Below are 22,337 nucleotides of genomic sequence, written 5' to 3'. Positions count from 1 at the left end.
CAGCGACGCCCCCTCCGCTTTATTGATGGGCCGCGTCATTGTTCCGCTCACTGAACAGACGGAGCAGAGTGACGACGCGGCCCATCAATCAAGCTGAGGGGGCGTCGCTCCCGGCCGAAGAACGGGAGTAGGGGAGAAGAGCTCCCCGCCCAGGTGACTGCTTACGGCGGCGGCGGTGACTAGTTTATAACTTCATATCTTCACCATCCCTGGGGGCAGGAGCGTCCCCCAGGAATGGTGAAAATAAAGATTTTACCTTATATAACGCTTTGCCAAGCGTTATATTGGGTACAATTTGATGATTGGTTCCCTTTAAAGAGGCTTCACACAACTCAACCAGGTGCAGACTGGGCCGCACAAATGATTGCAGTATCCTTCATGCAGCCATTAAATTTATGACAGCCCCTCCCATACATCACATTTGCACATTTGTCAGCTCATTGCTGGTCCTTCTACATGGGGCAATTATTGGGAATGAGCGTTCCGAAGAACTTATTCACCCACTAATCAGCCTGGGTAAAGGGCCTTTAGATTGTCCAGTCTGAGCTAATACTCTCTTAGGGTACGTTCATGCGGGCGAGTTACCCACCAGTTTCCACAGCGGGTTTTCCACTGCAGAATTTTCACAGGGCAATTGATATTAATATAATCTGCTACAGATTTTCGGCTGCAGAGATTTCAAAGCTAAAAATACAACCTGCAGCCTTAGGGTCCATTCATTCGCCCGTTTCTTCTTCAAGTTTTCTGCTTTAAAAAGCTGTAGGTTTAGCCGTTGCTGTGGACTATCTGTGGGAAAAATCCACAGGAGCTAAACCCACAGCTTTCCCCCAGTGGAAAACTCGAAGAAGATCTGCCCATGTGGTCATACCCTAAAGTTGCCCATATATTTTCAAAAACTATCATCCTGACCTCCAACTATAAACATAAACGCTCAGCAGGACCGAATGTTCTAGCGTTGTCTATGAGGCAAGAGTAAGAAACAGGCAGACAGCTCTAATGCCAATTTATCCCTCCCAGAACAAAAGGGTCGGGGGGTGAAAATCCAACACGCCCAACACTTCTTTCCACCGACATCATCTGCTGGGGGAAAGTCAAAGACTGCCATTTAACTTAGTAAGCTGGCTAAACCCGCCAGTTCGGCCAACATTAGTCTTGGGTGTATGGGCACCTTAAAGGGGTACCACCCCTAGACATCTTATTCCCTTTCAAAAGGATAGAGGATAAGATGTCTGATTGCGGGGGTCCTGGCGATCTCTCTGCTGCACCCAGCGTTCATTCAAAGTATCGGGTGCCCAAGCCCCCTTAATGCACGTCTATGGGAGGGGGCAATATTGCTGTTAACCTTCAGGCCTCCATTGGGTGATGGGGTTGATGAGTACATGGTGGGATAAGAGCCTTAGGACATGTTCACACAGCTGAATATTTGCTAAATGTCCACCCAGAAAACAGGAGCGGACATTCAGCAAATAAAATGCGCTAGCAGAACATTACTGCGCTAGGACTGCTCGGAAATGCGTCGTTTGCATAGATGGCAATGGATTTTACCGATAGAATACACATATCTGCTCAGAAATTCAGTCATATGAACATAGCCTTTGGGTTTGGCGTTTCAGAAATAACTATTGTCTTTCATCAACATCTGTTCGTGGCATTTTTCAACAACAAAAGAAGCAGTGCGGCATTTGTGATGTTTTTTGGGGCCTAATGGATTTTTGACAAATGACTGTCCAAATACAATATTGGTGTCAACTTGTTAGATGAGCTAACACAATGTAAAATGAAAACAAAAAATTCTAAAATTAAAATGATCCTGCATTTTAATATATATATATTTTTAATAGAATACATTATTTGATTTAAAAAAAAGTCACTTTTTATACCTATTTTACTGCTGTGTGTTTGTTGTTTTTTATTTTTATTTTACACTGAGAGAACCCAACCTTAGGCTGCATTCACATCTCGTTTTTGCAATATGGTTGCCGTATCCGGTTTCACTGAAAAAAACGCATCGAACCGTATTGCAAGCTGTATATATAGATATTTCATTGTAAACCGTATGTCAACCGTAGCATCAGGTTGTGTACGTTTTGCATCATTTACGGGTTTATACGGTTTTTAACGGTACACCAAACCGTAGTCTACTACGGTTTTGGGTCCCGGTCAAAAACTGTATCCAACCTGTATACGGTTATTTTAAAATAGAGTTCTATGGTAACCGCATTGAACTGTATGTGCGTACGGTTACATCCGGCTAGCACAATACTGTTTTTCATTTTTATTTTTTGAATTTTTATGGGAAATTCAATAAAAAAAAACTTTATTTAAAATGTTGACAAACATAAAACCGTATCCGCTTTTTTTTTCAAGGAAAACGTATTAAAACGTATGCAAACGGACATCCGTTTTCAAACCGTATATATGGTTTAAAAACGCGAGGAGGCATGCACGGTTGCATACGTTTCGGTCTGGTTTGGAGACATACGTTTTTTGTACAGAAACGGGATACGGCAACCGTATTGCAAAAACGAGATGCGAATGCAGCCTTATACTGGCTAAATGTATGGCACTATTTCTATGCCAAGGTTTCTCTGGATTAGCCATACACCTTTTTATAAATTTTTTATTAATTTAAGTAGCGCCAACATATATCACAGCACTGTACAGAGATTGTCATCGCTTCCTGTCCCCATAGGGGCTCACAATCTAAATTGCAAATGAACCTATCAGTATGATAAAATTGGCAGAACATTGCAATATTATTCTATTTGATTTTTTTTTATGTCCTAGCCATGCATGTCGTAAATTCTATGAATTTTTGGTACTTATTGGTACAATATTTTAGAATGAAATGCACACAAAAAAAGGGGTGCAATGACAGTAATCCATAGGAATGTGAGCAGCCAGCTTGGACATTACAATTTTTCAGGAATAGATTCAAGCTACAAAATGATCTTATGGGGATATAAAGTTCTAAAATATTAACTGGCTGCAGTTACCTATGTATCAAATGTTGTACGGTCAAAGCAATGGAGCAAGTACATCAATATGACAGATTGCTCATGCACCACATTTACCAATATTACTCCATATAGCTACAGCCAGGACCGTGGGGGGCACGTGGCCTGTATTCATACAGTTCAGTTTGAAGCCTTTTTATGAAGTGTCCCTGACATGTTCAATACAGTGCGGATTAATAGGCAACAAAACGCTAAACCTGGTGTCATCCAAACATCTCCACAGATACATGACCCCGAACATTTTATTGTTCCTGGCCAGATGGAAGCGTCCTAGAGCCCCTGCTATATTTTGTATTTAACAACTTAATTTTAATGGATTTCCTTGGCAACCTCATTGCTCAACAACTTGAGGGCCTCCGAGGCACAAGCGTACTCCAGAATGTGTGAATGAATGTGGAAATGCACTTGGACGGATGAGGTATAGAGCCCCAAATAGTTATTCAATGACTGGGTCTCCCAGGGTTAATGACCTGACATCATGATTAAAGCTGACCATTTGTAATGTGTCTGGACTATGCTGCCGGACCCGGAGAAGGTTAATGTGCTGAAGGAGGAGGTCTTTTTATGCTGCACCTGCCCCTCTTCACTGCCAGAGAGAAGGGGGCATGGGGCCTGGGGAGAGGAACAAAGGGGCAGACATACCCTGATAGAGAGAAAGGTGAGAGGTCTAAATATAGCCAGATAGAAAGGAGACACTGATTGGGATAGAAAAGAACCTCAAGTGGCATCGAGGACAATGGTTTTCTCCAGACATTTTACTGGAGAAGTGTGATGAACTGGAGAGAAAGGGACCGAAACATGTTTACGTTCGATGAAGACCACCTAAGGAGACCCTATTAGTCTATACATTTCTAATATACAATCTGCCCAAATTACTAGAATCTGACATCGCCACTATATGCTCTGCCATATTTCAATCTAGCCCCTGTCAAATGTCGACTAGGGCTGCCACCTGGCCGGATTTTTACAGGCGCAGCCGGTATTTTGGCCACCCTGCCGGTATTTTTATATAAAAAATACCGGTAATGCAATGGCCAGGATTTATCCAACCAATCCTCCAACTCCCAGTATGTTGCACCATATACTATACCAATGTTTCCCAACCAGAGCCCCTCCAGCTGTTGCAAAACTACAACTCCCAGCATGCCCGGACAGCCGTTGGCTGTCCGGGCATGCTGGGAGTTGTAGTTTTGCAACAGCTGGAGTCACCCCTGGTTGGGAAGCACTGACCTATACTATATACTACTATATAGTCCAACATGCTGTGAGTTATAGTTTTGTAACAGCTGGAGGCACCCCTGGTTGGGAAGCACTGACCTAAACTATATACTACTATATAGTCCAACATGCAGGGAGTTGTAGTTTTGCAACAGCTGGAGGCACCCATGGTTGGGAAACACTGACCTATACTATATACTACTATATAGTCCAACATGCTGGGAACTGTAGTTTTCGTTTGCGCCAGCAGCTGAGCCACAGGCTTATCAGGGCATGCTGGGAGTTGTAGTTTTGCAACAGCTGGAGGGACCGTTGGTTGGGAAGCACTGACCTATACTATATACTACTATATAGTCCAACATGCTGTGAGTTATAGTTTTGTAACAGCTGGAGGCACCTCTGGTTGGGAAACACTGACCTATACTATGTACTACTATGTAGTCCAACATGCTGGGAATTGTAGTTTTCGTTTGCGCCAGCTGCTGAGCCACAGGCTTATCAGGGCATGCTGGGAGTTGTAGTTAGTAACGAACTGCAACTCCCGAATTTAATTTAAAAAAAAGCAATCAAGAAGTCACATCAAAACAAAAATGGTACTGTTAAAAACTATAGATCAGGATGCAAAAAATGAGCCCTCATACAGGCCAGTATAAGGAGAAATATCAAAAAGTTATAGGGGACAGAATAGGACAACATTTCCCCCACATATGTGTATCCTGTGATGTTACACATATAAAATTAATTATGCAAATTTGCATGGCCGGTAATTAATTTTTTGCAAGAAAGGTGGCAACCCTAATGTTGACAGATACCTCTGCTATAAAGCTATGATGGGCGCCTATGTGGCATCCGTCATACCAAGACTGCCATGTTAAAAAACAAGCAAAATAAAGCACACTTTGTAATATACATAATATACAGGATCCTGCTTTATGGAAGAGTGCAGAGGTCTGCAAAGCTAAGATGACCCCAGATGAAAATTCACCTAAATAAAAGCCAAAATTATACTTGGGTGATTGGACTTGATGAATATGTGGTGGGATAAGAGCCTTAGGCTATGTTCACACAGCAGAATATTAGCAAAATGTCCAACCGGAAAACACAGGCGGACATTCCGCATATAGCATGCGCCAGCAGAACATTACGGCACTAAGACCGCTCGGAAATGCGCCGTCTGCATAGATGGCAATGCATTTCCTAGTGAATTCCACCGAAAGAATTGACATGTCCGCTCGAAAATTCTGTTGTATGAACGTAGCCTTAGGGTTTGGCCGTGGCATTTTTGCAACAACAAAAAAAGCAGTTCGGCATTTGTGGTGATTTTAGTGGCATTATTGTAAAAAAAAACAAAAAACATAGATTTTGAGAAATGACTGTCAACCAAAAGGATCAAAACTATAATATTAGTGAAAAGTCAAAGTATATAGTATTATTCTAATCTCCCCCCAGTATGGTGCAATTGGCCTTAGCCTTATAAGGCTGTATTTACACGCTGCAGCTAATTAACGGGGCCTCAGCTAAGTAACACGTGCGTTTTTTGCAGTTATGAGTGAAATTGCAGTAAAAATGGTGCGTTTTACAGCGATTATGCCAATTACGCTAGTCATGTTAATCCTGTTTTACCACAATCGCAAAAGCAGCATCATTTTTTACTTCCTCTGGACCAACACAATAGGGACACAATAGAGATTTAGGTTGAATTTGATGGACTCTTGTCCTTTTTCAACCTCAAGAACTACTAGCTTTTGCCTGCGGCTTTGCTCAAGTTAAATTTGGGGTAACATAGATTTACTTTTTACGATCCTATAGTAATGAGGCCACTCTTGGTAAAGTCTACGGGCATCCAGACAACCCAAATTCTTTCAACTTTGATCGCCACATCTAAAGAGTTAATGCCGGACACCTGCCGGAACGGCGATGTCCGGCATTAGCCACGGGTCCTGGCTGCTAATAGCAGCCGGGACCATGCGGGTATGATGCGAGCTCAGCTCCTGAGCTCGCTTCATAACTCTCCCGTGCCACAGCGCTGGGTATACCGGCGTTCTGCGGCAAGGGGTTAATTCATACAAACTTTGAACCCCCGTTTCATCCCTTCAGGGGTGGAATTTTAGAAAACGTTAAAACACGTGTTTCTTTATCTCTAGTTGTATACATTTTCAACCCCTTTTTCACCCACTTAAGGGTTGAATTTCGGAAAATCTTTTCTTATTCCTCATCTTTGTCTTAAAAACAACACCTGTGAAAAAATTCTGCTATCTAGGTGAGTCAGGCCTTCTCTTTATATATATATATATATATATATATATATATATATATATATATATATATATATAAATATATATATATATATATAGATTGGGGGAGATTTATGTGTAGAGGAAGAGTGATGCCAGTTGCCCATAGCAACCAATCAGATCGCTTCTTTCATTTTTCAGAGGCCTTTTCAAAACTGAAAGTAGCGATCTGATTGGTTGCTATGGGCAACTTACCATCTTTTCCTCTGGACAGGTTTGTTAAACCTCCCCATATGTAACTATATAGTAATGAATTTGTACTATTGTTCTACAGTATTTATGATATAGTTTCATTACATTTCATTGCTAACATTTACAACCGTCAGCCCAAATTTTTTTTTTTCCTCTATGGAGACTGACTGGGACCATCATCACGTAGATTGCTACTCGGAACAGTGACACCTGCTGGCAGAGAAGTTAATATAACAACACACTAAACCAGTGTTTTCCAACCATGGTGCCTCCAGCTGTTGCAAAACTACTTTTATTCTATCAGTGCCCATTTAAAGTTGTTATCCAGTTTTAAATATCAACTGGCTCCAGAAAGTTAAACAGATTTGTAAATTACTTCTATTTAAAAATCTTCATCCCTTCAGTACTTATGAGCTTCTGAAGTTGAGTTGTTCTTTTCTGTCTAAGTTCTCTCTGATGATGCCTGTCTCGGGAACCGCCCAGTTTAGAAGTAAATCCCCATAGCAAACCTCTTCTACTCTGTGCAGTTCCCGAGACAAGCAGAGATGTCAGCAGAGAGCACTGTTGCCAGACAGAAGACAACAACTCAACTTCAGCAGCTGATAATTATGGAAAGGATTAAGATTTTTTAATAGAAGTAATTTACAAATATGATTAACTTTCTGGAGCCAGTTGATATATATATGTGGTAACCACGAGTGAAACCCGCGACCGCCACTACGCTGGGCTTAGCTACTTGGTTCTTGGGGGGGGGGGGGGGGGGGGGTTATGAACCCAGGGTCGGATGGTATTAACCCTTAATGTCACGTGACGCCACTGTAGTCTTGGTATCTCCCGGGGTACTACAGGTCCGGGGAACTCCGTCTCCCCACAGGCTAGCAGGGAAAGAATTGACTCCACATTAGGTTGCAGTTTACCAGAGGCTTTACTAACTTGAAGATAGGTGGTACAATCTCCACAGGGCTCAACCAAAGTCTCCCAAAGGTTTAACAGACAGTCTCTAGAGGACCACACAGCTTGTAGTGCCTGGACTTGATATTGCATATGTGCTTGGCTCTTACGGCCGGACTAGGAGTTTTAGGTCTGCGCTATATTAGGCTTGAGATTAAAGTCACTTACTGAAGTGTCGGTAGATTTGTGGCTTTTTGCCGGAAGATAATGAATTGTCCTTTAGGAATTCTCTGATCAGGGCTGAAGTAAAGGGTTGCTATTAGTTTGGGTTACTTCATGCTTTTCTTATCTCTCTCTCATCTTTGCTCTCACTCCTCTGCGGATTCTCTCTGCTTTCCCGGAGCTTCACCTCCTCTGAACTTGCTCGGACATCCACTCTGTACTCTGAACTCTACACAACTCCTCTCAACTCCTCTACTCTCCTTCACACAGGAAATGCCACCCCTTATAAGGGAAGGCTAAACTAAAGCCCATTGGCCAGACAGCTGTGGATCATAGAGTTGTCTCTATCCCCTTTAGGATTTACAATAAAGTTACATACAAGTAATAACATAATATAACACCTTACACAAAAGTTTAGTCTAGCCCTCAGTCCTCCACTCTCACATACCCTGACTAAGCATGAGGTTGCTAGGTAACATACTTAAAGCTACAGACACCTAATAACAGATTGCTAAGTTATAAGAGTGCAAATACATATTAGAAATGGTTGAGTCCCTGCAGGGGAGCCCCCAGGACACTGGAGGTCTCAATCCGACAGGGCCTACAACACCTTGACACAATGCACCTGCACTGGGACACCATATATATATATATATATATATATATATATATATACACAGTGGTCCCTCAACATACGATGGTAATTCGTTCCAAACGAGCCATCGTTTGTCGAATCCATTGTATGTTGAGGGATTCGTGCAATGTAAAGTATAGGAAGCTGTACTCACCTGTCCCCGAGATGGTGTCCCCGCCGCTCCCGATGGTGATCCCGGGCCTCCGCTGGGCTCTCCGCTGTCTTCTCCGGTCCTCCGCTGTCTTCTCCGGTCCTCTTCTGTCTTCTCCGGTCCTCTTCTGTCTTCTCCGGTCCTCTTCTGTCTTCTCCGGTCCTCTTCTGTCTTCTCCGGTCCTCTTCTGTCTTCTCCGGTCCTCTGCTGTCTTCTCCGGTCCTCTTCTGTCTTCTCCGGTCCTCTTCTGTCTTCTCCGGTCCTCTTCTGTCTTCTCCGGTCCTCTTCTGTCTTCTCCGGTCCTCTTCTGTCTTCCGCAAGGCCTTACTGGGCCTGCGTAGCGACGTCATTACTTCGCTGTGTACGCCATTCCTATTGGATGGCGTGCGCAGCAGCGTATTGACGTCATCGGAGAGGGCCGAGAAGACACCGGAAGACCAGCGCTGGACCCGGAGGGCACCCTGGAGCATCGTGGAGGGGTAAGTAATACTTACCGCACCACACGGGGAACATTAAGCTGCTATCCGGCAGCAGCTTAAGCATTTGGCGCTGCCGGATAGCACTTAATGCGATGGCCCCGACATAAAAAAGCATCGTATGTCGATTTCATCATATGTCGGGGCCATCGTAGGTCGGGGGGTCACTGTATATATATATATATATATATATATATATATAAGTTTTTCCTGGAATACCCCTTTAAGACCAGGTTCACATATGTCTGGTGATCCAGAGTTATCCAAGAAGGGGATGCGGATGCAACAAGTGGGAATCATTGCACCAAGCATTAGATCGGATGCCCTCATTGTTTTCCAACCAGGGTCTCACCAGCTGTTGCAAAACTACAAGTCCCAGCATGCCCGGACAGCCTTCGGCTGTCCGGGCATGCTGGGACTTGTAGTTTTGCAACAACTGTTGGCACCCTGGTTGGGAAACACTACCCTATAGTAAAGTAGCTTTACAATATAATAGGAAGAAGTGATAGATAAGTACACAGAACTCATACAGTATCGTACAAAGGGCTTATTAGTACAAATTATTCATACAGTCCTTTCCGTAATTTTTTTTATTTTATTTTTTTATGCAGAGCTAGCAGGGTGGGGGTAGGGAGGTGATGGAGGATTTGGGGAGCGGAGTGGCAGAGTATTGCGAATCAATTAGTCCATTAACCAAGTCTATTGAGGTGTATTTAAAGATTAGGCATCTGGTCAAAGAACAGCGGCCACGTGACGGCCATTTAATGACATTACAAGCACTTTATTCAATAACGCGCTCATAATAGACTGCTTCAGAGCTAATGAAAATATCATCCGTGAACGCCCTGACATTTGTCTCTATTGATTTTCATACAGTCTTGTAATTCTTTTTTTTTTTTTATTCCCCCCCCCCCCCCCTTATATTGGAATGAGTGCAGACTTTTGAGTACAGGGTTATTTTTCATAGTCTAAGCCCAAAAAAAAACTGTATTAGGATGAAGAACATACATGGAAAAGCTGTGATGGAGAACTGCAGATGTCCTCAAAGTCTGTTCCCTAGAAGGACAGACACCTCAGTCCTTGGTCTCAGGTGTATGTCCCATAGACTTGCATTGAGGGGGCGTGGCATCACAAGGGGGCGGAGTCGTGGCGTCACGATACTCTGGCCCCGTGGTCATAAGGCTTCAGACACGAAGCAATCGTCTCTTCGTGCAGCTGAGACAGGTGGGTGCTGCATGAGAGATTTCGGGGGTCCCCAGCGGTGGGACCCCCGCAATCAAAGGATAAGATGTCTTAGGGCCGGATTACCCCTTTAGCATCAACCAGTGGAATAGGGCGTGAGTAGTGTCACCAAAAACTGGGACCAATACAACATCTGTAGATAAAAATGCACCAAATATATGAGTAAAAATGCAAAAAGGCGCAAACAAAATAGCTTGCAAAAATTGGCTAGAACCGACACCAATGGTGACAATTAGAGATGAGCGAACTTTCAGTAAATTCGATTCGTCACGAACTTCTCGGCTCGGCAGTTGATGACTTTTCCTGCATAAATTAGTTCAGCTTTCAGGTGCTCCGGTGGGCTGGAAAAGGTGGATACAGTCCTAGGAGACTCTTTCCTAGGAATGTATCCACCTTTTCCAGCCCACCGGAGTACTGGAAAGCTGAACTAATTTACGCTAAGAATGTTAGTAGAGTAAATGAATTATTGGCTTACAGTACCCACCAACCCCGGACACTTTAGTCTGTGCAGGGGGCTGCAGCAACGTTTGACCCTTAGGTTTGGTTCACACTGTGGAATTTCTGGGTAGAATTTCTGCCTGAGATCGAGCCGGCGGCGCTAGGACCGAGCAGACTGCATTGCTGCCCCCATAGACTGCAATGCATTTCTGGGTGGATCTTTTGGGAGATCTGCTCAGAAATGCATTGCCATCTATGGGGACGGCAAGGTAGTCCGTGCGGTCCTAGTGCCGCCAGCTCGATCTCCAGCAGAAATTCTGACCAGAAATTCCACAGTGTGAACCTAGCCTTAGGGTAGGTTCACACTGAGGAATTCACGAGGAATAATTTCGGTCAGGAAATTGTTGCCTTCTGTCATTTTTATCCACCAAGCGGAACTCAAGCGGAATTTCCATGCGGAAATGAAGAGGAATGAAGGAGGAGGCTATTTAATTCTACTTTTCCGAATTCCGCTTGAATTCCGCTCGAATTCAGCTTGAAAACGATGTCGGCCATAAATTTTTTTTTACCATTGACTTCTATTGGATTCTGCTCGTGGATTCCGCTTGAAGAATGAACATGTTCTTTCTTCAAGCGGAAAGGAATTCAGCATCGGAATTCCGCTAGCGGAATTTCGGCAGTGTGAACAGGACAGCAGAAAAAACATTAAAGTCAATGGGCAGATGAGATGCGCATTTTGGAGCCGAGAATTCAAGAGGAATTACTCGAGTAAATTCTTCTTGAATTACTCCGTGTGAACGGGGCCTTACGTGGTTGTGAAGAGTTGTTGCTTGGTTTTCTTTCAATGTAGTGCAAAGATTTCGTTTGTTGCCCTCCTATCCCTTTATCTAAATCCCCTGGCCAAGGCCCACGTGGCACCATCATACTACGCACATGCCCCTTTAGTACTAATTTCACAGGATTGTACAGTTGAAAATGATTAGGTCTGAAAGTTATGTTTACAAGGCGTAGGCTTTACATGATACAGTTTGGCGCACTACATGTACATTGGTCCCTCAAGTTACAATATCAATTGGTTCCGGGATGACCATTGTATGTTGAATCCATTGTATGTTGAGACCATGACTCTATGGAAACCTGGTAATTGGTTCTAAAGGCATCAAAATGTCATCCAAAAATAGGAAAAAGTGAGAATTAAAGAAAAATAAGTAGATAACTAATATAGATAAAGCAAATCCTTACATATAAAAGTAAGAAAGATCTGCTGGGAGCTCTAATCACTGTCTGTGTCAGTGTTTTCCAAGCAGGGAGCCTCCAGCTGTTGCAAAACTACAACTCCCAGCATGCCCGGACAGCCAAAGGCTGTCTGGGCATGCTGGGAGTTGTAGTTGGGCAACAGCTGGGGGAACCCTGCTTGGGAAACACTGGTCTATGTAGAGGACAGGAGCTTCTTTGGGGTCCTGTACAGTACACAGTGTCCTAAAAAGTAACATGGAGCCATCCTCACCTGGTGTCCAAAGGAGCAGGTAACCCTCGCCAAAAGAGTACAGAACATGTAATACCTCCCTGTACTGTAGGGGGCGCTACCAGACATCAGTCAGTGCATATACTTCAGCAATACAGGAGTTTCACCAGCGAATGCCCATTCTGATTGGTCAGTTCATTGACACGTTTCACAGATCTGGACTGTCCATAACATTGTACAGTGATCCCTCTACTTACAATGGCCTCAACATACAATAGTTTCAACATACAAGGGTCTTTTCTGGACCAACGTAAGTTGAAACCAGACTCAACATACAATGTACGGACAGTCCAGATCTGTGATACCTGTCAATGGCCGGAAGAACCGACCAATCAGAATGGGCATTCGCTGGTAAAACACCTGCATTACTGAAGTGTATGCACTGACTGGTGTCTGGTAGCGCCCCCTACAGTACAGGGAGGTATTACATGTTCTGTACTCTTTACCTGTATCAGGGTTAGCTGCCCCTTTGGACACCAGGTAAGGGCGGCTCCATGTTACTTTTTTAGGACACTGTGTACTGTACAGGACCCAGAAGAAGCTCCTGTCCTCTACATAGACCAGCGCTTCCCAAGCAGGGTGCCCCCAGCTGTTGCAAAACTACAACTCCCAGCATGCCCGGACAGCCTTTGGCTGTCCGGGCACTCTGGGAGTTGTAGTTTTGCAACAGCTGGAGGCTCCCAGCTTGGGAAACACTGACATAGACCGTGATTACAGCTCCCAGCAGATCTTTCTTACTTTTATATGTAAGGATTTGCTTTATCTATATTAGTTATCTACTTATTTTTCTTTAATCCTCACTTTTTCCTATTTTTGGATGACATTTTGGTGCCTTTAGAACCAATTACCAGGTTTCCATAGCATTCTGGTCTCAACATACAATGGTTTCAACATACAATGGTCGTCCTGGAACCGATTAATATTGTAACTTGAGGGACCACTGTATGTTGAGTCTGGTTTCAACTTACAATGGTCCAGAAAAGACCATTGTATGTTGAAACTATTGTCTGTTGAGGCCATTGTACGTTGAGGGATCACTGTATATAGTAAACAAATACGTAACGTGGCGTATGGGCATGATTTAGGACCCATAATCCTGAGTGAGATCAAAGCCAGCATTTTTCAGCCTAAAAATAGTTTTTACACAGCAACCACATAAGGGCATCGTGGGGGGATCAATAAACCATTTCCACCAAATGTAACATTAATTTATGAGTCTTTTCTCCTATTCCCAGTAAACATGACAGGTAATACAATGAGCTGGGGGTGGGGGGGGGGGGGTGGGGGGGGGGGCCTGCTGGTTTTGGGTGATCATGTAATAGCGCTTGTGTATGAAATGATGTTGGCTCAGGTTCCAGGCGCCAGACACTTGTCTCTCATCTCTCCCAGCACCCAGCAGTCATATACACTGATGAAGAGGGGGTGTGAAAGCGAAAGAGAGGATTCAGGGAGAACAGAGATATTCCGAAATTATACACATGCTAATGACTGATATTTAAGACAGGCAATGCCCTTGTGTGGAACCAGATGCCAGCGAGCTGCATAGTGGGGCAGATTTACCTTGACAGCCTAAACTTAGGCGGCATTCACACCACGTTTTTGCAATACATTTCCCGTATCAGGTTTTTGATGAAAAACTGATTCCTCAAAACCTGACTAAACTGTATCAAAACGTGTGTACAAATTTCAACCCGTATACAGTTAAAAACCGTATACGGTTTGAAAAATGATGTCCGGTTGCATCTGTTTTTTAAGAAAAAAACTTATAGGTTTTTAACTTTTCACTCCATTTTGAATAAAGTTTCACTTGTTTGATTGAAATTCCAAGAAAAAAAAACTGTGCAAAGTCAAAAACCGTATTGGGAAAACCGGATGGAACCGTACGCACATACGGTTCTGTACAGTTCCCATTGACTCCCATGTTAAAAAAAAAAAAACGTATACGGTTTAATACAGTTTTTCACCCGGACCAAAAACCGTGGTAGACTATGGTTTTGGGTACAGGGAAAAAAACTAACAAAAACCTTACAGGATGCTAAAACGGACACAACCTGATTCATCTTTTGGCATACGGTTTTCAATGGAGAGTCAATGCAATACAGTTTTCAATACGGTTCCGTACGGTTTTCACATTGAAAACGTATACGGGAACTGTATTGCAAAAACGTGGTGTGAATGCGCCCTAAGGCTGGGTTCACACTAGGATTTTCAAATACGGTAACCGTATACGGTTTGCCGCAAAAAAACGTATACCACAGTATGCATAGAGAATGCATTGTAAACCGTATTCCAAATGTTGTGTACGGTTGAATCCGTTTTGCCTCGGATACGGTTTTGCCGATTTTTCAACCGTAGGCAAAAACGCTGTCGACCACGTTTTTGCCTCCGGTTGGAAAACCATATGCGGTTTTTTTAACATTGTTGTCTATGAGAACCGTACACAGAATTTCAAAATACAGTTGCACACGGTTTTTCTAATCCGTTTTTGGAGTTGACACATGCGCAGATTGGAATTTCAATAGAACAATAGTAAATTAAATTGCTGGAAAACGATTTCCAACAAAATAACAAAACCGTTGGCAAAAACTGATGCAAACGGATAGAACCGTACGGGGAAAAACCGTATACGTTTTAATTTGGAGTCATACGGTTGCATACGGTTTTTGCCATATGTTTTTTTGCAGAAAACCGTATACGGTAACCGTATTTGAAAAACGTGGTGTGAACCCAGCCTTAGACGGATCATTCTAAGGATGCGCCATATTTATCACAGTGCCTGCGGCTGTATGATACATTTGCTGCATCTTTAGAAACTTTTGTCTAATTTCAGACCACCTATTAGCTGGCTTATTTGCACCAGAATTTTACCCAAAAAGTGATTATCAAAAAGTGCATAAAACACAGTAAATTTGGTGCAAGGCATATTCGCCATTATTAATTTATTTCATAATCAAAATTCTTATTTATTTTTATGTTTATATTATGTTTATTATTATGTAGAATTCATGTTTATTATTATGTAGAGTTTAAGTGAGTAATTGTATTTTATGACTATGGCTCTTTATTTAATGCTGTCCCTAACAATAGTATGCAAGACATATTCTTAAAAATAACTATAAAGACTAAACGATAGACAGACATGGCTGAAAAGCACAGATCATACTTACAGTAATAAGGAGAACAGTTCTGCTAGACTTGAAGGAATTTAGCATCCTACAGAAAAGCACCATGACCCTAGGTAAACTGAATGGGTGGAAATAAAATAAATACATTGATACATACTATACTAGTGCAAGTGAAGTGAAGACCAGCTCACCCCGCCTCGGACAGCAGAGCACGGATCCAGGTGCTGGACGGCACCAGCCAATCAGAAGAACAAAGAGAGATGGATCCAGCTCGGTGCAGATAAAATGATTTTAATCCATAGGACAAGGAGGTTACAAGTAACGCGTTTCAAGCGCTGTACATGCTCTTAGTCATGACTTAGTAACACGTTTCAAGCGCTGTACGCGCTCTTAGTAATGACTTAGTCATGACTAAGAGCGCGTACAGCGCTTGAAACGCGTTACTTGTATCCTCCTTGTCCTATGGATTAAGATCAATATATCTGCACCGAGCTGGATCCACCTCTCTTTGTTCTTCATACTATACTAGTCAACTGGGTGTTACCAGATTGGGGTGTGTACACTGTCTGAGACTATCCAATCAAAGCTGACAGTGTCAGGACACACCCCCTACTAGTAACACCCAGTTGACTATTAGGCTAGGTTCAGACTACGGAATTTCCGACAGAAATTCCGTTTTAAAATTTCCGTCCGAAATTCCGCTTGCTAAAAAGTACCTGCGAGTCAATGGGATTACCGTGCACCTGTTCATACTTCGGATTTTTTCACTCGGAATTTGCGTGTCTAATTTCCGCTAGAAAATTTCCGCATGAAGAAAGGAGGTGCTCTTTCTTCAGACGGATTTCCGCCGCAGAATCCCATTGCCTTCAATGGGACTCTCATTTCCCGGCGGATTTTTGTTTAAACGCGGAATGTAGGCAGATTGAAAGCGGATTACATGCGGAAAATCCGTACGGATTTGAGTCAGAAATTTAAATATGATCAGCCCACTGGTTCTTGGACTAGCCCATATTGAAAAAATTGACTGACCTGGTTTGGGGCATGTGATCACATGGTCCAAAAGGGGCTGAACTTGGCTCTTAGCACTCCCACTGTTTTCTGCTTGTAATTGAAGCGGAAATTTAAGGTGGATTTGGTGGCATCATTTCCGTACGGAATAGCGGCGGATTACTCGCGGAAATGACAAAATTACGCATGAAACTGAAAAACACCTTTGAAGGCGGAAAATAGTCGCGGAAAATTTAGCAGGCAGAAAGTCGGAAATTCCGTAGTCTGAACCTAGCCTTAAAGAGTACCTGTCATCAAACTATATGTTCTTAACCAGCGGTCTCCAAACTGTGGGCCTCCAGATGTTGCAAAACTACAACTCCCAGCATGCCCGGACAGCCAACGGCTGTCCGGGCATGCTGGGAATTGTAGTTTTGCAATATCTGGAGGGCCACAGTTTGAAGACCACTGTTCTAAACTAATTTTAGAACCACTCCTGCCCTTAAAAAAAATTCCGAGCTTTAAAAATCTGTGTATCATACCTTTCGCCTTGCTCACATTGTATGAGCTCCTGGCAGGAGAAAGTGGGCGTTCCCCAGTAGGCACGATGTCACTGAAGCCTGTAAGAGCTGTGCCTCACCATGCCCCGCATGCACTTCCTGAGTTTGGTCTCCTCGCCAGGCTGGGAGGAGACCAAATTAACTGTTTGACTTGCATCAGAGAACAGAACAGAGCCACCTAGTGGCCGTTTATCCAATCACATTAAAAACATATAAAGGTTGAGAATTTTAACAGCAAGTAAAGAGCAAAGTGTCTTATAATTACATAAGGAACAATATATTAAAAGTTTAGTTTGGTGACAGGTTCTCTTTAAGTCATACTTTTCTAGTAACAATAACAGAGGAACAGCAGAACAGAGAGCTACAACATAAGATTTTCCAAAATACGTATTTCATGGGGAACATAATAATTCACTAAAACAGACAGGAGGGGCCACAGATTCTCTTTAAGGGTCTATTCACACGTACAGTATTCTGCGCAAATTTTATGCACAGGATCTGAAGCTGTGTTCAGTCATTTCGTTTACAATGACATCTGCAGCAGAAAATCCTGTGCATCAAATCTGCGCAGAATACTGTACGTGTGAATAGACCCTAAGAGTGAAATCACATTTGGCATATATGTTGTATAGATTTCTGTGACTGTTCTTCTCATTTAAATGGAACTTACAACTCCCAGAATACCCGGTTTGTTTATGACAATGTTTCCCAACCAATGTACCTCCAGCTGTTGCAAAACTACAACTCCCAGCATTCCCGCTTTGTCTATGACAGTGTTTCTCAACCAGTGTGCCTCCAGCTGTTGCAAAACTACAACTCCCAGCATGCCTGCTTTGTCTACGACAGTGTTCCCCAACCAGTGTGCCTCCAGCTGTTGCAAAACTACAACTCCTATGATGCCCGGATTGTCTATGCCAGAGTTTTTTCCAACCAGTGTGCCTCCAGCTGTTGCAAAAACTACAACTCCCAGCATGTCTGGTTTATCGATGACAATGTTTCCCAACCAATGTGCCTCCAGCTGTTGCAAAACTACAACTCCCAGCATGCCCGCTTTGTCTACAACAGTGTTCCCCAACCAGTGTGCCTGCAGCTGTTGCAAAACTACAACTCCCGGCATGCCCGCTTTGTCTACGACAGTATTCCCCAACCAGTGTGCTTGCAGCTGTTGCAAAACTACAACTCCCAGCATGCCTGGTTTATCTATGACAATGTTTCCCAACCAGTGTGCCTCCAGCTGTTGCTAAACTACAACTCCCAGCATGTCTGGTTTATCAATGACAATGTTTCCAAACCAATGTGCCTCCAGCTGTTTTAAAACTACAACTCCCAACATGCCCGCTTTGTCTATGCCAGTGTTCCCCAACCACTGCGCCTCCAGCTGTTGCAAAACTACAACTCCTATGATGCCCAGATTGTCTATGCCAGTGTTTCCCAACCAGTGTGCCTCCAGCTGTTGCAAAACTACAACTCCTGTGATGCCCAGATTGTCTATGCCAGTGTTTCCCAACCAGGGTGCCTCCAGCTGTTGCAAAACTACAACTCCTAGCATGCCCGGACAGCCGAAGGCTGTCCGGGCATACTAGGAGTTGTAGTTTTGCAACAGCTGGAGGCACACTGGTTGGGAAACACTGGTCTATTGATTTAGAATCAAGGTGAAAAGTAAAGTCCTATGTATATCATGCCCACTTGTGCCAACAGTGCCCCTTCCCTCATCTGTCTCATTGCACTCTAGCATGGGAAGCTGAGATACATTACTGACCTCCTGAGCCCCCCCCCCCCCCCCCCATCCCAGACCTCATTTCTCCACACAGGTGCATGGGATTTTTACAATGGAATTTCAATTTTTCCGGGGCAGTCTGCAGCTCAGGATTGGTGAATGTCATGTAAATGTAGCCCCGCCAGCAGGCAGGAGATCAGAAGGGACTTGTGCTTTGGATGGGGAGGGATGCAGTCTGTATGTGCAAACTGCAAGCAAAGACACCCCCATTATTAAAAAAAAAAAAAAAAGAACCCAACAACTATAGTACCCCCTCCTCTCTCCCTTTCCAGCCCCCTCAGTGTAACTCCATCATCATCATCCTCCTCATCCTCCTCTTCTTTCCTATGTCCTCAGGATGAGCAGCAAAGAAGAGGCCACTAAGTGCCCCCCAACCACACTCTCCAGCTTCACTATCCAGTCCATCCTGCAGGGCACGACCACCTCTGGCCGAGCCAAGACTTATAGCAGCAGAGAGGCCATCATCACATGCAGGGAGCCCAGCCCAAGTGCCTCCTCAGATGATGAAGAAGAAGAAGAAGAAGACGAGGAGGGATGGAGAGATCAGCGCTGCTTCTGCTCTGGATCAGACAACAAGGAGTCCAGGGAGGAAGCCCCCCATACCTGCACTTCCCATAGGTGTCTCAGTGAGTATCTCTGTTTTATAGCACTTATTGGGGGGTGGGGGGTACTCACTTCTGATCACTAATCTTTGTCACCATAGGGAATGCACTAGTCACTGACTCCTTGTGTCCCAGGACCTTTACCTGGGGGTGGACATGTATACAGTCACTATAGATGGGAGTTCTGGAGGTGATAGAAGCGTCAGCTATCGGGGACCCGGGATGTGTCACCTGCGCCGGATGACAAGAGCTAAATCATTTACTATACCCGATAATAGCGCCTGCTCTGCGCCCATTCATCTCCTGCGCCAGCCAGAGCCACACCAGGCAGGACACCGGGCAGGGCACCGGGCAGGACACCGGGCAGGGCACCGGGCAGGACACCGGGCAGGACACAGGGCAGGGCACCGGGCAGGACACCGGACAGGGCACCGGGCAGGACACCAGGCAGGACACCGGGCAGGGCACCGGGCAGGACACAGGGCAGGGCACCGGGCAGGACACCGGGCAGGACACAAGGCAGGGCACCGGGCAGGACACCGGGCAGGGCACCGGGCAGGGCACTGGGCAGGACACCGGGCAGGACACCGGGCAGGGCACAGGGAAGGACACCGGGCAGGACACCGGGCAGGACATTGGGCAGGACACCGGGCAGGACACCGGGCAGGGCACCGGGCAGGACACCGGGCAGGGTACCGGGCAGGGCACAGGGCAGGACACCGGGCAGGGCACCGGGCAGGACACCGGGCAGGACATTGGGCAGGACACCGGGCAGGACACCGGGGATGGGTCAGCCTCTCATATCAGAGGAGATGTGGAGCAGTCTCCTATTTATTACACGTGTATGTTTACAAATAAACCTTTCCTTCCTTCCTTTTATCCTATTCTGTATCTATTTACCATCTATGTATCTGTCTGTAATCGGTTTATCTATTTATCATATATTTATTATCTATTTATCATATATCTATCTATCATTTATCTATTTATCATCTATCATCTATCTATCTCATATCTATCTTTTTCATATCTATCTATTTAAGTATATATTATCTATGTATCTATTTATCTATCTTTCTCATATCTATCTTATATTTATCCATTTAATATCTATTTATTTGTCATTTACGTATTTCATAACCATGTATCTCATATATATATATATATATATATATATATATATATTATCTATCTATTATCTATCTATCTATCTATCATTCGCACCTACAATATTGTGCATTAAATAAGATATTCACTTGCATTTTACTAAGTCTTGTTGGATAAATAATATTTTCCAGCTTCGTCCTATGGGCTCTAACAGAACTGGTGTACGATTATTCTAGATAGAGAATTCATTTTAAATGTAAGAGGGTTTTATCTATCCATCTAATATTAATGTATCGATTATCCATCTCCTATTGATTTACTTAGTTTCTTATCTATCTGCCTGTCTATTATATCTAATTACCTATCTGCTTATCCCACATATATTATTTCTAATACATATTTATCTATCTATCTTATCATATTTTTATATCTATCTCTTATGATTTTTTTCCTCTTTTTTATGTCTATCTATCTATCTATCTATCTATCTATCTATCTATCTATCATTTCTACCTGTATCTCTCTCTATTTGTACATCTCTTGTACATACAATTCTGCGATACTACTGGTGACATAGAACATGCAGACTGTGAAAGAAATGTTTTATATATATATATATATATATATATATATATATATATATATATATATATATATATGTCATTTCATTAGTAAATTGTTCCGGTATCTTCTGCATACGTTGTTTGCAACCAGTTTAACACTTTGAATGCCAGGAACCCCCCCCCCAGCACCTCTCAGACCAGTGTTCCCCAACCACGGTGCCTCCAGCTGTTGCAAAACTTCAGTTATATTTGTAGTTTTGCAACAGCTGGAGGCCCCCTGGTTGGGAAACAGTGTGTCAGACACTCACCCTCAGCCAATTGCCTAACAATAGGAGTGCTGATGGAGGAGCAGGCAGTGACTTGTTGGTGATTTCTTGCAGATAAAACACAAGGACCACACAGTTCAGAACCCCGGACCCAGCTGCCTTCTCCCTCCCAGCAGGACTATACTGGGGATAAGGAGAGACATTTAACCCCTAGCAGCACACCAGGAGACAGGCAGAGGGATTCTCATGGGGACAGGCAGGCCAATGGCAAGAAGAAGACCAGGACAGTGTTCTCCAGGAGCCAGGTCTACCAGCTGGAGTCCACGTTTGACATGAAGAGGTATCTCAGCAGCTCAGAGAGGGCTTGTCTGGCCTCCAGCCTCCAACTCACAGAAACCCAGGTCAAGACTTGGTTCCAGAACCGCAGGAACAAATGGAAAAGACAATTGTCTGCTGAACTGGAGGCAGCCAACATGGCACATGCCTCTGCCCAGACTCTGGTGGGCATGCCCTTAGTATTTAGAGACAATTCGGTCCTGAGAGTCCCAGTGCCCAGGTCTATAGCATTCCCAGCCCCTTTGTACTATTCAGGCAGCAACATGTCCTTACCTCTGTATAACCTATACAACAAACTGGAGTACTGACTGCTGCCCCCCCTGTGCCAACCCTCCAATGGAAATACAAGAATACACCATGTGTATGCGCCCACCTTAACTCATCTCCATTATCTGCTGCACCAGATTTCTATGTATGTATCTATGTATTATTTACATAATTTTATTATATATTATTTTTTATTAAAGACCCTCCAGTCCCTTCTCCAGGTGTTTGTATTACTATAGTGTTATATGCAAGAACAGTCCTACAGGTAGGTGCGACTATTAACCCCTGAAGGACAGGCTGTGTCCATCATGTAGCAAGAAGTAATATTCTGTACAGAAGATTTTTTTTTATTTAATTTTTTTTGTAATAAAAAAAGAACAAAACGAGTGGACACCATGGGTTGTCTTGGCTAAATTCACTTGGTAAAAATTAGGAATAATTTTTTTT

General features: G+C 43.7%; 1 protein-coding gene across 3 annotated transcripts in view; it reads left to right on the top strand.

Moving 5' to 3' along the window:
- HMX2 (H6 family homeobox 2) overlaps window positions 1-22,100 on the top strand; it is a 41,013-nt gene extending 18,913 nt beyond the window's left edge. The window contains exons 1-3 of one of the 3 annotated variants that reach the window (XM_056530055.1): window positions 6,471-6,495; window positions 19,086-19,375; window positions 21,402-22,100. In XM_056530055.1, the coding sequence (XP_056386030.1) occupies window positions 19,087-19,375; window positions 21,402-21,931 (819 nt within the window). In that variant the 5' untranslated portion in view covers window positions 6,471-6,495; window position 19,086 and the 3' untranslated portion in view covers window positions 21,932-22,100. Of the gene's footprint in view, window positions 1-6,470; window positions 6,496-6,672; window positions 6,744-19,085; window positions 19,376-21,401 lie in introns of those variants that run through there. The other 2 variants (XM_056530054.1, XM_056530053.1) reach the window with 2 other exon arrangements.
- Window positions 22,101-22,337: the final 237 nt, after the last annotated feature.

This window comes from Hyla sarda, chromosome 7 (assembly GCF_029499605.1).
Source record: "Hyla sarda isolate aHylSar1 chromosome 7, aHylSar1.hap1, whole genome shotgun sequence".
NCBI lineage: Eukaryota > Metazoa > Chordata > Amphibia > Anura > Hylidae > Hyla > Hyla sarda.
This window is presented reverse-complemented; position numbering and strand designations above follow the sequence as displayed.